At 57.6% G+C, this 12,939-nt stretch overlaps 1 protein-coding gene across 1 annotated transcript in view; it reads left to right on the forward strand.

The window, feature by feature from the left end:
* The first annotated feature begins 1,967 nt into the window (after window positions 1-1,967).
* NTRK1 (neurotrophic receptor tyrosine kinase 1) overlaps window positions 1,968-12,939 on the forward strand; it is a 19,140-nt gene continuing 8,168 nt past the window's right edge. The window contains exons 1-7 of the mRNA XM_027095266.1: window positions 1,968-2,261; window positions 5,427-5,501; window positions 5,777-5,848; window positions 7,699-7,767; window positions 8,476-8,621; window positions 8,847-8,989; window positions 11,259-11,391. Coding sequence (XP_026951067.1) covers window positions 1,972-2,261; window positions 5,427-5,501; window positions 5,777-5,848; window positions 7,699-7,767; window positions 8,476-8,621; window positions 8,847-8,989; window positions 11,259-11,391 — 928 coding nt within the window. The 5' untranslated portion in view covers window positions 1,968-1,971. The remainder of the gene's footprint in view (window positions 2,262-5,426; window positions 5,502-5,776; window positions 5,849-7,698; window positions 7,768-8,475; window positions 8,622-8,846; window positions 8,990-11,258; window positions 11,392-12,939) is intronic.

Here is a 12,939-nt window from a genome sequence, read left to right on the forward strand (position 1 = left end):
ACAGAGAGATGAGGACAGAGATGCAGACAGCAACGGGAAGAGACTCAGAGAGGCTTCCAGGGAAAGAAAGTCACACAGGGTGCAGAGCAAAAGGCAGCGCAAGAGGCCGGTCAACCCCGAGGGCGGAGCAGAAGCCCGGGGCGGGGGGTGGTCCCGGGGAGCGCGGGACTCGCCGGGGACAGTCTCCCCGGATCCCTCCAGGCGCGCTCGGCTCCCCAGCGCCAGCTGGCCGCGCTGCCGCGGTATCTCCCTGGGTGGCACGCAGGGGCCGCGCCCAGCTCCCGCCTCCCCGCCCCAGACCGAACGGATTGGTTTGCCGGGACCTCTCGGTTCTCTCCGCCCCTCCCGCCAAGCCAAAATATTTAGCCTGACAACTCAGGGGTGGACAGGTCTGTTGGGGAAATAAGGCCAAAATACAGGGGGATGGTGGGCCAAGAACAGAGCTCCCCCCAGCCCCGCTGCGGCTGAGGTGGGTCCCCCCTCCCTCGCCCCTGCGGACTTCTCCCAATTGGGGCTGCACTGCCTGCCGAGCGGCGGCGAGCGACCGGGCCCCTCGGGGAGGGGTGGTTCTAAGTTCGGCCACCTGCTGCCTTGACACCTGCGGGGTAACTGCTGGCAGCAGCGACCCGGTGAGCTTGAAACCCGGCGGGAACGCGACCTGTCTCCGGAATAGTCAAGTCCTTCGCCTCTTTGAGCCCCTGGCAACCTCCTTAGGAGCCTGTCACTTCTGCTTTCGGGCGCAAGGCTCTGTCCTAGTTAAGCCCCTTGGTTCCAACCAAAATCCTCGTGGAGAGGGCAATGACCCCGTGGGGCCCCGCTTCTGTCTGGTCACCTTCCTGAATTCAGGCTACTTGGTCGGTCGGTCTGTCTCTGTCTCGGGAAATTGGGGGACAGTCTGTGCTGGGGCCCTGGTGGAGAAAACTCTGCTCTCGGAGGGCTTCCTTTGCGGGTTCCTTGGGCCCTTGTCTGCCCTACCCTTCTCCAAAAGTCCCTCCTCCAGAACCCCTCTTCCTTCCCCTTTCCCCGGCTTGAGGCCCGCGGGGTGAAGGGGCTGGGGCCTGCCCTCTGACTGCTGCTGGGGACCCGGGGCTTTCCGGGTTCGCGGCCTCCTTGGACCGACGGGTCCCCAGCTCCACCCGCGGGCGGCTCCCGCGTCCGAGGAGCTAAGAGAGCTATTAATTTCTCCGCGCAGAAATCGATGCTCTTGTCAGAACGGCGATCGATGCCAGCCCAGCCCAGCTTGGCTCTGCCCAGCCTGGGGGCCAGTGCCGGCTGGCCCGGGTCAGTGGCTGACGCTGGGTCACCAGGCGCCGCGCAGTGGGGGCTGCAGACTGCGTCCCCACCCACCCAACCTCGGAGGAGCTCACACCTTTGCGCGCGGGCTTCCAGCGCCACCCCGTGGCCTCTCCTGGAAATCGGCGTCTCGGCTCCCGGGTCTCCATTCTCCTGCTGTTTTGGGGCGACACCTTCCCTTTCTGTCTCTTCTGTTTTCCTTCCCCAGGTCCTGCGTTTGGTCATTTGGGGATCCCTTCCCATTTCTTTCTAGGCTTTAGAGAGTGTTTCACCTAATTTATCCCAAGTGACATGCACAGTCCCTCAGGCACGCGCCCCGTGCGGAGTGAGATCTGAGGCCGGGGGCTGGCTAGGATGTCCTGGACGGCAAGCTTTCCCTAAGCTCAGTCATCTCCCCTCCCACCTAAATACAGCTTCTTTAGGCTGGGAGAAATAATGTATTAACTTCCCAGTTCCCCTACTTCCAGCAGACACCTCCGAGGAGTTCTGCGGCTGCCCTTCCGCGTCTCCTGGAGCTGGGGGGATCTTGGGGGAGTAGGCTGCCAGGGTGGGGGCAGAGTTGGGGACTTAGAATAGGAGGGGGAGGGATTGGAGTCAGAGGGGGCGGAGCGAGGCCGGGCGGGGGCCGCTGGCTCCGCCCTTTCCTGGCGGCTGGGTCTTTAACACTGCCCAGCGCACATGTCGCGGGAAGCCAGGCAGCCGCTGCTGGAAGCGCACAGACGGCGGCCTGGCCGGGGCGAGGCGGGCGCCGCCGCGATGCTGCGAGGCGAACGGCGCGGGCAACTCAGCGGGCACCGCCGGGCTACGGGGCCGGGCAGCCTGCTGGCCTGGCTGATGCTGGCATCTGCGGGCGCTGCACCCTGCCCCGATGTCTGCTGCCCCCACGGCCCTTCGGGGCTGCGCTGCACCCGGCCTGGGGCCCTGGATAGCCTCCACCACCTGCGAGGCGCCGAGAACCTGACGGAGCTGTGAGTGTCTGACGGGCGAGGGGGCGCAGGGACAGGCGGGCATAGCAGTGCCCCGTGGGCACTGGCTTGCCGCTTGCTTGCTGGATCAGGAGGGGCGGGCGCGGCGGGAGGCTGATACCGTGCAGCCCGCGGCTGTGCCTCGGCTTTCCTCCGCTGCCCTGGCAGCCTCCGCAGTTACTGCCTGGAAGTTGGGCTCAGGGCAGCTGCGGTGCCAGCTTCGAGGAGAGGAAAGGGGGCTCTCTGTGGACCAGACCTGAGACAGCCCAGCCTTCTAGAAACCGCTTTCTGGAGCTCAGCCAGGAGTCCACCCTCTGCCCTATGCAGGGGCTGGTTATCCGCAGAGACATCCCCCCCCACACCAGTTTGGCATCCTCACCATTTTCCTTTTCCAGGGAGAAGTCAGCCCCCTCCCCTTTCCTAGTCATGACCAGGCAACACCAGTTCTCTCTGGAATTGGGAATTGAACTGGAATAGGTGGGAGGCGCTGAGGAGCCATAGCTTGGGGGTTGAGCTCTCTTCTTCCCACTTCCACCATCTCTTGTCCACACCACCTCTTGATTTGGACGTGGGAAATGAGAGCCCCACCTGGCTTCCCTCTCCCCACCCCATCTCCCTCACCACCCTTGTCTCCCTACTTTGGGCAGGGAGTCAGGGGCCTTGCTGAGAGACTCTCCTCCCTTCGGGACTGGAAACTAAGAGGAATCTCCAGCATTTGCAGTACTCTGACATCCTGCAGTAATTGGTTACAAAATACTCAAGTACTTTTTAGCAGTGGGTGAAACCTATGGGAGTATTCTGTACTTACTGGCCTAGAGGTACTCAAGCATCATCGCATGGTGGTGGCTGGAAAATACTTGAGTATTCTATGTGGCTGGCGGGGCCAGCAAGACTTCTAGAAGAAGAAAGGAACTGCTAGAATATTCTCCTCCTGTGGCCTGGGGTTAGCGAATGGGCAAGGAGCCCTGGCCTCATGTATGACAGGCTGGAAGGTATCTGAGGCAGGGGCCATCGATGTCTGGAAGTGACTTGAGCAGCCTGCGATAATTGGCACTGAGTTACTTGGGTATCTTGTGGTAATTAACAGGAAGGTACTTGATCTCTCTCCCTAATGGCCCTAGGGAGATGAGGAGGCAAGATGGCCTTGTCTTGGTCTGGACCTAGGTTTCTGCATGATGGGAGGGGGCCTGAGGTCCAGACTGTCAGCCCCAGTCCCGTCCATTCATCACTCTGGGCCTTCAAAGCAGGGCCCAGGCTCCTGAATGTTCCCCATCAGCCCTCTCTTTTCCTGATTCCCTTCCAAGCCCCTAGTAGGTACAGCTGGGGGAGGGGGTGGAAGTGTGGACAGGTTGGGGCTGGGGGGGGGGGGGGGGATGCAGGGGGGGGGGGTGGGGTGGCCCCCGGGGGGGGGGGGGGGCAGTCTAACCCCTGCCTCCGCCTGCAAGGTCCCCTCCTCCTCCCTCACCCGCAGAGCTAAGGAGGAGATAATGGACTCGAATAGACAGATTGATTATGAATCCAAACGAATGAGGCAGCTTTGAGCACGCTGCCTGACAGTTTGCACACACCCGGCCACACTACGTTCTCACCCCCTCCCGGGCTCCCTATAGCTCTAGGTCCTTTGGGCAGGGGCTGGTGGGGGGTTGGCAGGACAGGGACCTACTCTCTCAGAGTCACTGGAGTTTTACTCCCTAGACCTCAGGGGACTGAGGACCTGATGCCTGGCTGTCCTGCAGGGGCCAAGTCTGGGAAGGGCTGGCGGGGAGGGGTCATTCAGGCTGGTCCTGGTTCCCACAATTGAGGAAAGTACAGGGTAGAGGGGGAGAGTTCTGAGAACAGGCAGTGAGTCAGGGGCCCCGGTGTGTGTGGTGGGGGCAGGCCTGACGTGCCGCTGCAGGGCAGCTGACTTCTCAGGAACTCCCTGGCGTGCTAGATCCAGAAGCTGGACAGGGCCTGCGGTGTCAGAAATCCCCCAGCCCTGCACGCCTGCTTTTACTTCTGTCTTTCTCTTCTTCCCATCTTGCTTTCTCTGGCTCTCTGTGCTTATCTATCTGTCCCTCTGTCTCCATTTTCTTATCCGTCTCTCTCCTTGTCTGTCTCTGTCTCTGTCTCGCTGCCTGTCTCCTCCCGTCAGTCCCTTCCTCCTAGGTGTCCCTGTTTCGCTCTCTCTGTTTCTCTGCACCCTGCTCCCCACCCTCAGCCTTCCCATTGCCCTCTCACTGTGAAACACAGCCACTCGTTGCCTCTCCACTGTCCCCAACTCTGACTCCGTCCTCTCATTGCCCCTCTCCTCTTCCCTGGGTCCCTCCTGGGGCAGGGAGGGGCTCAAGGGGTCTCTGACTGACAGCCTCTATGCCTGTCGCTCGCTTTGCTGAAAGATGGCGGGGGCGATGGAGGGGTTGCTTCTTGAGTGTGGGGAGGGACCAGCTTTGAGGGGGAGAGGGTGGGGTGTGTGTGTGTGTCTGCCCCTGTGCGCGTGCACAGCAGTGTGGGTGAGCCCAGACGGTGGCCCTGAGCGGTGTGTTTGGGAGCGCGTATTTACATGGCCACAGGGCTTCCTTGGTGCTGGGTGGGGCAGTGGCAGGGATGAGCACGGGCCCTTTGTGGAAGCAAGTGTTTCAGCGTGACCCCCTACTGATGAGCGTGTGCAGGAGAGGCTCTGTGTTTAAAAGCAGAGCGCCAAGCTGCAAATGGACTTGTGTGTGTTTGTGAGTGTGCCCACACATTCTCATGTGTGTGTGTGCGTGTGTGTGTGCGCGCGTGAGAGTTACGCAGCTACGTTTGTCCCCATGGGAGAGCGTGAGCATGCACACGGGCACGCCTGTGGGTTCATGCATGCATGTGTGGACGTGTGTGAGGAGATGTGTCTCTGTGCTTATGTTTACACATCTGTGTGTGTGCATGCTTGAGTGTGTGAGAGTGTGCATGTGTGGTGGTGTGAGGATGCATGCATGGGACGGTGTGGCTGTGTGAGGTGGTGGGTCTCCATGCATATGAGGATGCACGTGTGTGGGCATGCCTGTGCATGTGTACGCGTGTAAACAGGTTTTTGTGTGACTGGGTGCATGTGTGCACACGCGCATGTGGTTGGGAGGGAGGGAGGTGGGTGGGTGTGGGAACTCGAGTGTGGGCCTGGGCCCCTGTGACTCCCATCCCCTCTCCCCACAGCTACATCGAGAACCAGCCGCATCTGTGGCAGCTGAAGCTCAGTGACCTGAGGGGCCTGGGGGAGCTGAGAAACCTGTGAGGGGCTCCACACAGGGCCTGGGGGACCAGAGGGTCAGGGAGGGCTCAAGGGGCCTGGGAGGGGCGTGGGAGGACCTGAGAGGCTCAGGACGGAGGGGCTGGCCGCTCAGTGAGCTCAGTGGTCGCAGGGGTCCAGGGTGGCTGAGAAGGCTTTGAGGAGGGTGGGGAGGGGTCCAGGGCTCAGCACGGGGGACCGGAGGGCTGGCATGGGCAGAGAGTGTGACCCAGGGGGGCTACGACCCTCGGTGTTGATCCTGCTGCACCCTCCCCAGCACCATCGTGAAGAGTGGTCTCCGTTTCGTGGCGCCAGATGCCTTCCATTTCACTCCTCGTCTCCGTCGCCTGTGAGTGGCCAGGGCTGGGCAGAGCGGGGGAGAAGACACCTAGGCTTGGGCGGCTAATGGGCTTGGCCCTCCCCAGGGAACTGTTCTGAGGAAGGCCCCAGCCTGGTCAGGGAAGTCGTTCCGCCCGTTCTCCTGGGGCCTTCTTCTCATCCACTTCAGGGATGGCGGTGCCCTCAGCTCCCACCCCTGCCCGCTGGAAGGTCCTTCTTGCTGTCTCACTTCCATGCTTCATGCTACAGGGACACTTCTCATAGGTGCCTGCCTCAGTTTTCTTCCCAGGGCTCAGATACACATCAGTCCAAAGGGAGCAAGGATCGGGAACAGGGCCCCGGGTTCTGGCTGGGACTCTATCTCCCACCTGCTCCCTGGCCCCTGGGATAGCCTGGGAGCTGGGGGATCAGATCTGCCACTCGGTGTACTCCCCTGGGAGTCACAGCCACCCTTTCCGTAGAGGAGGGGGAGGGGCAGGGGTGGGCAGGAGACACCTCCAAAGGAGAGACCCTTGGAGTCCCTGGCAGCCCCTCTGAGGGTAGGAGTTCAGCTCCTCCTCTCACCACTGGCAGGTGGAGAGATGGGAAGTGTGGTGGGAGCCTGCCATTCAGAGCTGTGCTGGGTACTCTAAACGCTCTGTGTGTCTGTGATTTAGTAACAACGATGACAAAATGAGGTGATGTTACCCTCACTGACTGTGTACTAGGGCTTCAGTTAAAAATGTGTACTTGGGCTTCCCTGGTGGCGCAGTGGTTGAGGGTCCGCCTGCCGATGCAGGGGACACGGGTTCGTGCCCCGGTCCGGGAGGATCCCACGTGCCGCGGAGCGGCTGGGCCCGTGAGCCATGGCCGCTGAGCCTGCTCGTCCGGAGCCTGTGCTCCGCAACGGGAGAGGCCGCGACAGTGAGAGGCCCGCGTTCCGCAAAAAAAAAAAAAAAAGCGTACTCAGTGACACCTCACGATACTTAGGTCAGTGAATCTTCACAATCAACCTGGTGAGAAAGGTAGTGTCATCTCCATTTTATAGATGAGAATTCTGAGAATCAGACGTGTTCAGTTTCTGGGCTGAGGTCACACAGCTGTAAGTGGCAGGACAGAGGCACACTCAGCTCTGTCTGGCGCTAAAGCGGGTAGTCTTTGTGATGCCCCTGTGGCGGCTACCCGCCATCTCAGCCTCCACAAACTGAAAGACAGCTGGGCAAGGGGAGGGGTCAGGGCAGGCCCCTCAGAGGCAGAGGGTCCCCGGAGTGGCAGCCTGGTGCAGGGTGCAGAGTCCTGGAGCTGGCCCCTCACCCAACTCCCTTTCTCTATCTCTACAGCTAGGGGGCTGGGGGCCTGGGGTCCCTTGCAGCCAGCTTTCCTTAGTCCCTGAGGAGGGGAAGGAAGGAGGAGTGGGGAGGGAAGCCGGGGAAGGACTCTGAGATCCTCACCACTGCGTCCGGCAGGCGGCAAGGGAGTGTGGAGGCCCCGTGATCCCCCTCCTCCTCTGGCCCCGTCCTGGGCTCTGTGGGCAGGCAGCACAGATGGAGCCCCTGCCCCCAGCTGGGGCCTCAGCACTTTGCCAGCTGGGGCCAAGGCTTGGGGAGGGGTAGCGGCTGTTCCCTCAGACCACCCCGCCTCCCTGGGGTCTGGGGAGGGGGTTCAGTGCGGTTAACCCTTGTTGTCCCAGGGAGAAGAGCAGGACTCAGAGAGCCCAACCGGTCCCCCCTCTCCAGTGACTCGTGGGCTAGTTGTAGTTGCCAGGGCTGGGGTCGGGGGAGCCAGATGTCAGCTTCCTCCTGGCTCCTCCCCTCCCTCACACTGGGTCAGAGCGAGGTCGCTCGCTCACAGGGTCTGTCTGCTCTGTCTCAACTCCCGCAGGGATCTGTCCTTCAATGCTCTGGAGTCTCTCTCCTGGAAAACCGTCCAGGGCCTCTCCCTACAGGAACTGTGAGTGTGGGGACTTCCAGGGTCAAGAGCGGCAAGTGTGTGTGTGTGTTTGTGTGTGCGTGTGCGCTCGGGCACTTGAACCTCTGTGTGAAGGTATGTGTCGCTGTGTCTGTGTGGAACTTTGGGGGTGGGGTGTTCTCTCTGGGGCCGCGTGTTTGGCTGTCCATATGCATGTTGTGAACCCCCCCATCGAAGCAGGAGCAGCAGGCCCACCATTGAGGTGGTGATTGCCCTGGGCACATTTGGGGTGGGGGGTGTAGAGCTGGCCTGGACAACTGATTGCGTGTGTGCTTGGGGGGCTGGGGGCTGGCATGGTTCTCGGGGCCTGTGCACACCGGCATATCCGCCCACAGTGTTCATGGGATGGGTGGGACGGCAGTGGTCCATGTTTGTTTGGAGGGCGCCTAAGGCCTCTGGGTCACCCCGGAAGGCTGTGCCCTTCTCTCCTTGTCACCCTACTTGGAGCCCTCACCTGGCTTGTCACCCTGGGGAGCCCAGGTGAGGGAATTCCACGTAGCCCATAGCTGGCTATCTTTGACTTTTGGCATTCTATTCTATAGGGGGGTCCACGAGAGGAACTTCTCCCGTGTCCCCACTCCTTCACCTCTAGACAGTCCACCCTGCTGTCTAACTGCACTCCCTCTTGCTGTAGTACTCCTTCACATCTGCCCTTCCCCTGACTCTCTTGGTGTCCCCCACACCCACCAGAGTCCTGTCGGGGAACCCCCTGCACTGCACCTGTGCCCTGCTCTGGCTGCAGCGCTGGGAGGAGGAGGGGCTGGGCGGAGTGCGGGAACAGAAGCTGCAGTGTCCCGGGCAGGGGCCCCTTGCCCTCATGTCCAACACCAGCTGCGGTACGTGCTGGAGGTGGTGTGAGGGGCTGGGAAAGAGCACCATGCTTGGGGAGAGGGCACTGGGCAGGGCTCAGGGGGTGAGCCCTGAAGAGGGACTGGGAAACGGGCATTGGCAAGAGCTGGGGGAAACTGAAGGTTGGGGGGCAGGGGCAGGGTCTCTGAGGAGGGTGGGAGAAGGAGCCCCGCCCCCAGCTCTAACGCCCCTCGGGCATCCTGGGCCACCAGGTGTGCCCACGCTGAAGGTCCAGATGCCCAATGCCTCCGTGGACGTGGGGGACGACGTGTTGCTGCAGTGCCAGGTGGAGGGGCAGGGCCTGGAGCAGGCTGGCTGGATCTTCACGGAGCTGGAGGAGTCAGCCACGGTGATGGTGAGAAGCCTTCCACCGCCCGTGCCCCCATGCCCCCCTCCTGATTCGAGGCCTGCACAGAGCACAGGAGACAAAGACAGGGAAAGAGAGACAACAAATAAGAAGCACATCAAGGGTGAGGGATGGACAGAGATGGTTTAGACCCCTGGGACTAAGGCTTGTGCTGCTGGGCAGCCGCAGGCATGCACATGCCCTCAGGCCAGGCCCTGGCCCAGCAAGGACCCCAGGCTCCACCGATCCACCAAAACTTAGGTCCCCGCTCTGGGATCACGGTGCTGGCCACAAGAGAGAGGGTCACAGAGCCCTCACACATTGGAGCTGAGCAGGGGACCCCAACAGACCAACTCTCCCATCCACCTCCTTTCTAGATAAGGAAACTGAGAACCAGGGACAGGGCACAATATTTGCGGTCCTGCACCCAGGCCAGTTCTTGGGGGCCTTTTGGTCATTTTCTAGAGATTCTGGAAGCAACATCCTCTTGAGTGTGTGATGAGCATATTAATAAAGGAGGCACAGGTCTGGTTCCAGCTCTCTCACTAATTAATTCTTGGAGTGACTTTTGGAAAAATCCCTCAGTCTGCCTGCATTTTGGTTTTCTTGTCTGTCAGCTGAGGAGGTAGACATGATGGCCTTCTGATGTCCTGCCTGCCTCTGGGCACTCTCTGGCCTCTTATCCAGATCGGTCTTTGGGCATCTTCCCAGGTCTTGCCCTTTGTCCTCAGGCTGGCGACGGGCAGCTGAGAGTAGCTGTAGGTGACTCAGGAGGCCTCATGGACAAGGTCAGCAGGGGCCGACGTTGGGCTGTGCCCACCCAGAAAGCTGGCCCCTCATGGGTGGACACAGAGGGTCCAGTCCCTGGAAGGATCTGGGTCAGTGAAAGCAGCGGTGTGGTGTCCAATTTGGAGGCCCCCGCTTTGGGAGTGGAGTCAACCCCAGAATTGCTGGTGGCCCCTGGAACAATATTGAAGGAGGAACCACAAGCCACTGAGTGGTTCCTCCTCTCCCAGAGACCAAAGCCACTAAGAGTGAGTAATGGAAAAGGGGGCAAGACAGAAGCAAGAGGCTGGGCATGACCATCTGTGGAGAGACCTTTGATAAGCTGTTTTGGGAAGCTGCAGGTTTTTGCTTTTCTCTTTGGGAGCTTTACATGTTTGCTACCACTTCTGTTTTCTGGAGACTTCCTATAGAAAAGCCATAGCCTAACTGGGTTAAATGGAGGGGAGGGGAGGCTGGTCCCCCTCAGGAGTGTGAAGGGTGGCAGAGCAGCTCCAAGGGAAGAGTTCACGGGACCCCATACCCCAGGGTGACTTGGAGGAGATGGGACAGCCGAGAGAAGCTTAGGGCAGGGCTTCCCCTTGGGGTGGCTGGAACCCAGGCCTTGCATAAGAGGCTGCAGAGCTCCTCTGGAATCTTTGAACTCACATATTCCAGTGGAAGCCCAGAGAAACTTCACCTTTCGTGGTATTTATTCAAGGGATTCCACATTTACAAAATTTCCAGATAAATCAGATTTGTCCACTACTTCATCTAGTTTCATCATTTTATGAAAATAGCTTTCGAAAATGTCAAAAGGTCATTTTGTTTACCTCTTCAGCTTACAAAATAAGAAAATCTTGGTTCAGCAAGATTAAGAATTGTCTTAAGGCCATATAACGTCCATGGTGTCTTAGGAAGAGAATCTGAATCGGATTCAGTCTTTTGATGACGATTCAGAACCAAGTCACTTAGCTTCTCTCTAACTTCACTCTCTTTTTCCATCTGCCAAAGGTAGTCACGATGATTCTACCGTTGCTTCTAACTGCTGCCCTGTTACCAGCACCATCTCTTTGTTTCTGATCTTCCTTGGGCTGAGACTAAGTTTCTTAGAAATATGTGTAAAACAAGAATGAGTAGGTGGTGAGGTCCTAGCTGGTTTTCCAATTAGTTGTGCATATGAAGTACTTGGGATTTGTGACATCTATTTAGCTGTTTAGATGGGTGGTTTTATGGCTTGGGGTACGTTGTGCCTATTTTGAGGTTATTGGTTGTGTTCTAGAGTTTTCAGATCATTAAACAAATGATCCAGGAGAACCTGCAAACAAGCTCTAAAGGAGGGCCGTTCTCTGCTATATTCTCCCCCACACCTTTTTCCTTCCCCTCCCTCCCGGCCTTCCTCCCTTTTCCATCTGGCCCAGAGGGGCTCCCCAAAGACATCAGCTCCAGCCACCCTGCCTCCAATCCCAAGCTAACTGAAGCTTTTCTTGATTTTCCCCTTTCTTCTCTGACCCAGCAATCTGGGAGTCTGCCGTCCTTGGGACTGACCCTGGCCAATGTCACCAGTGACCTCAATAGGAAGAACGTGACGTGCTGGGCGGAGAATGACGTGGGCCGGGCTGAAGTCTCTGTCCAGGTCAACGTCTCCTGTGAGTCCCAATGACTGCCCCTGCGCCCACCCCCATTCCTTCTTCCCTGAAAAGAGGATGTGAGCGTGGGGGGCTGCAGGAAAGGGGTGGGATGTGTGTGTCCACAGCTGCTCCCTCCCAGCTGTTTCCAGATTCCCATGAAAACCTGATCCTTTGAGGGAAGTCCTGGGGGCTCGTCAAGGCCAGAGGGATGGAGATGGATTTCTTTTTGGCCCCTGTCCAAGTCTTGCTACCTGAAGCCCTCAACACCAGCGGCCTGCCCGTTCTCACTGCTCTGCTGTATTTCTTCACGTCCGTTCCTCCTTAGAACTTTTGTCCTACATCCTAGTTTTCTTTTTTTAATTTTTAATTAATTAATTAATTAAGTTATTTATTTATGGCTGCGTTGGGCCTTAGTTGCGGCACGCGGGATCTTTCATTGCGGTGGGCGGGCTCTTCATTGCAGCGTGCTGGCTTCTTTCTAGTTGTGGCCCGGGCTTAGTTGCCCCTCGGCACGCGGGGATCTTAGTTCCCCCACCAGGGATCGAACCTGCGACCTCTGCTTTGGAAGGGGGATTCTTAACCACTGGACCACCAGGGAAGCCCCTACATCCTAGTTTTAAAAGAAGAAATTCCCCATCTAAGTTCCCCTTTAGGCTTACTGCCTAATTTCCCTAGGTCTGCCACAAATTATTTAAAATCTTCTGTTATATACATTTTTCTTCATGTGAAACATAACATACATAGATATGTACATAAAACATATACACCTTAAACAGTAATTATTCTTACCGGCAGTTCAGAAGACACTCTCTTCTCTCCCCATTCAGAACCCCATCCTTCTCCTCCACCCCATCCTGACTTTTGTGATAATCATTTCCTTGCTTTTAAAAAGAATTTTACACACGTATGCTTCCCTATCAGTATGGTTGAGTTTTGTCTGTTCTTGTACATTATATAAATGGAATCATACCTCGTATTATTTTGTGTCTAGTTTCTTCTGCTCAACGTTATTATTTTTTTAAAGATTTATTTATTATTTATTTTTGGCTGCATCGGGTCTTAGTTGCGGGATCTTAACGGGATCTTTGTTGAGGCATGAGGGATCTTTCGTTGACGTGTGCGGGTTTTCTCTCTCTAGTTGTGATGCGCAGGCTCCAGAGCGCTTGGGCTCTGTAGTTTGAGGCACGCGGGCTCTCTTGTTGAGGTACGCGAGCTCAGTAGTTGTGGCGCATGGGCTTAGTTGCCCCGCAGCATGTGGAATCTTAGCTCCCTGAGCAGGGATTGAACCTGCGTCGCCTGCATTGTAAGGCAGATTCTTTACCACTGGACCACCAGGGAGGTCCCTCAACATTATTTTTGTAAGATTCGTCCACGTTAATGGGAGTAACTATTAGTTCATTCAGTTCACTGCTGAGTAGTATTCCATTGCATGAGTGCTGGCTGGAATTCCAGTATCAATTGTGTGTGTGTATGTATATATATATATATATTTTTTTTCTATTATTGAGGGGCTTTTGTTTCTTTCAGGTTGGGTCTATTTCAAATCCATATCTTTTTTCAAAAAGT

The sequence above is a fragment of the Aethalodelphis obliquidens genome, unplaced genomic scaffold, assembly GCF_003676395.1.
Source record: "Aethalodelphis obliquidens isolate GAN/ISIS:26980383/991018 unplaced genomic scaffold, ASM367639v1 scaffold90, whole genome shotgun sequence".
NCBI lineage: Eukaryota > Metazoa > Chordata > Mammalia > Artiodactyla > Delphinidae > Aethalodelphis > Aethalodelphis obliquidens.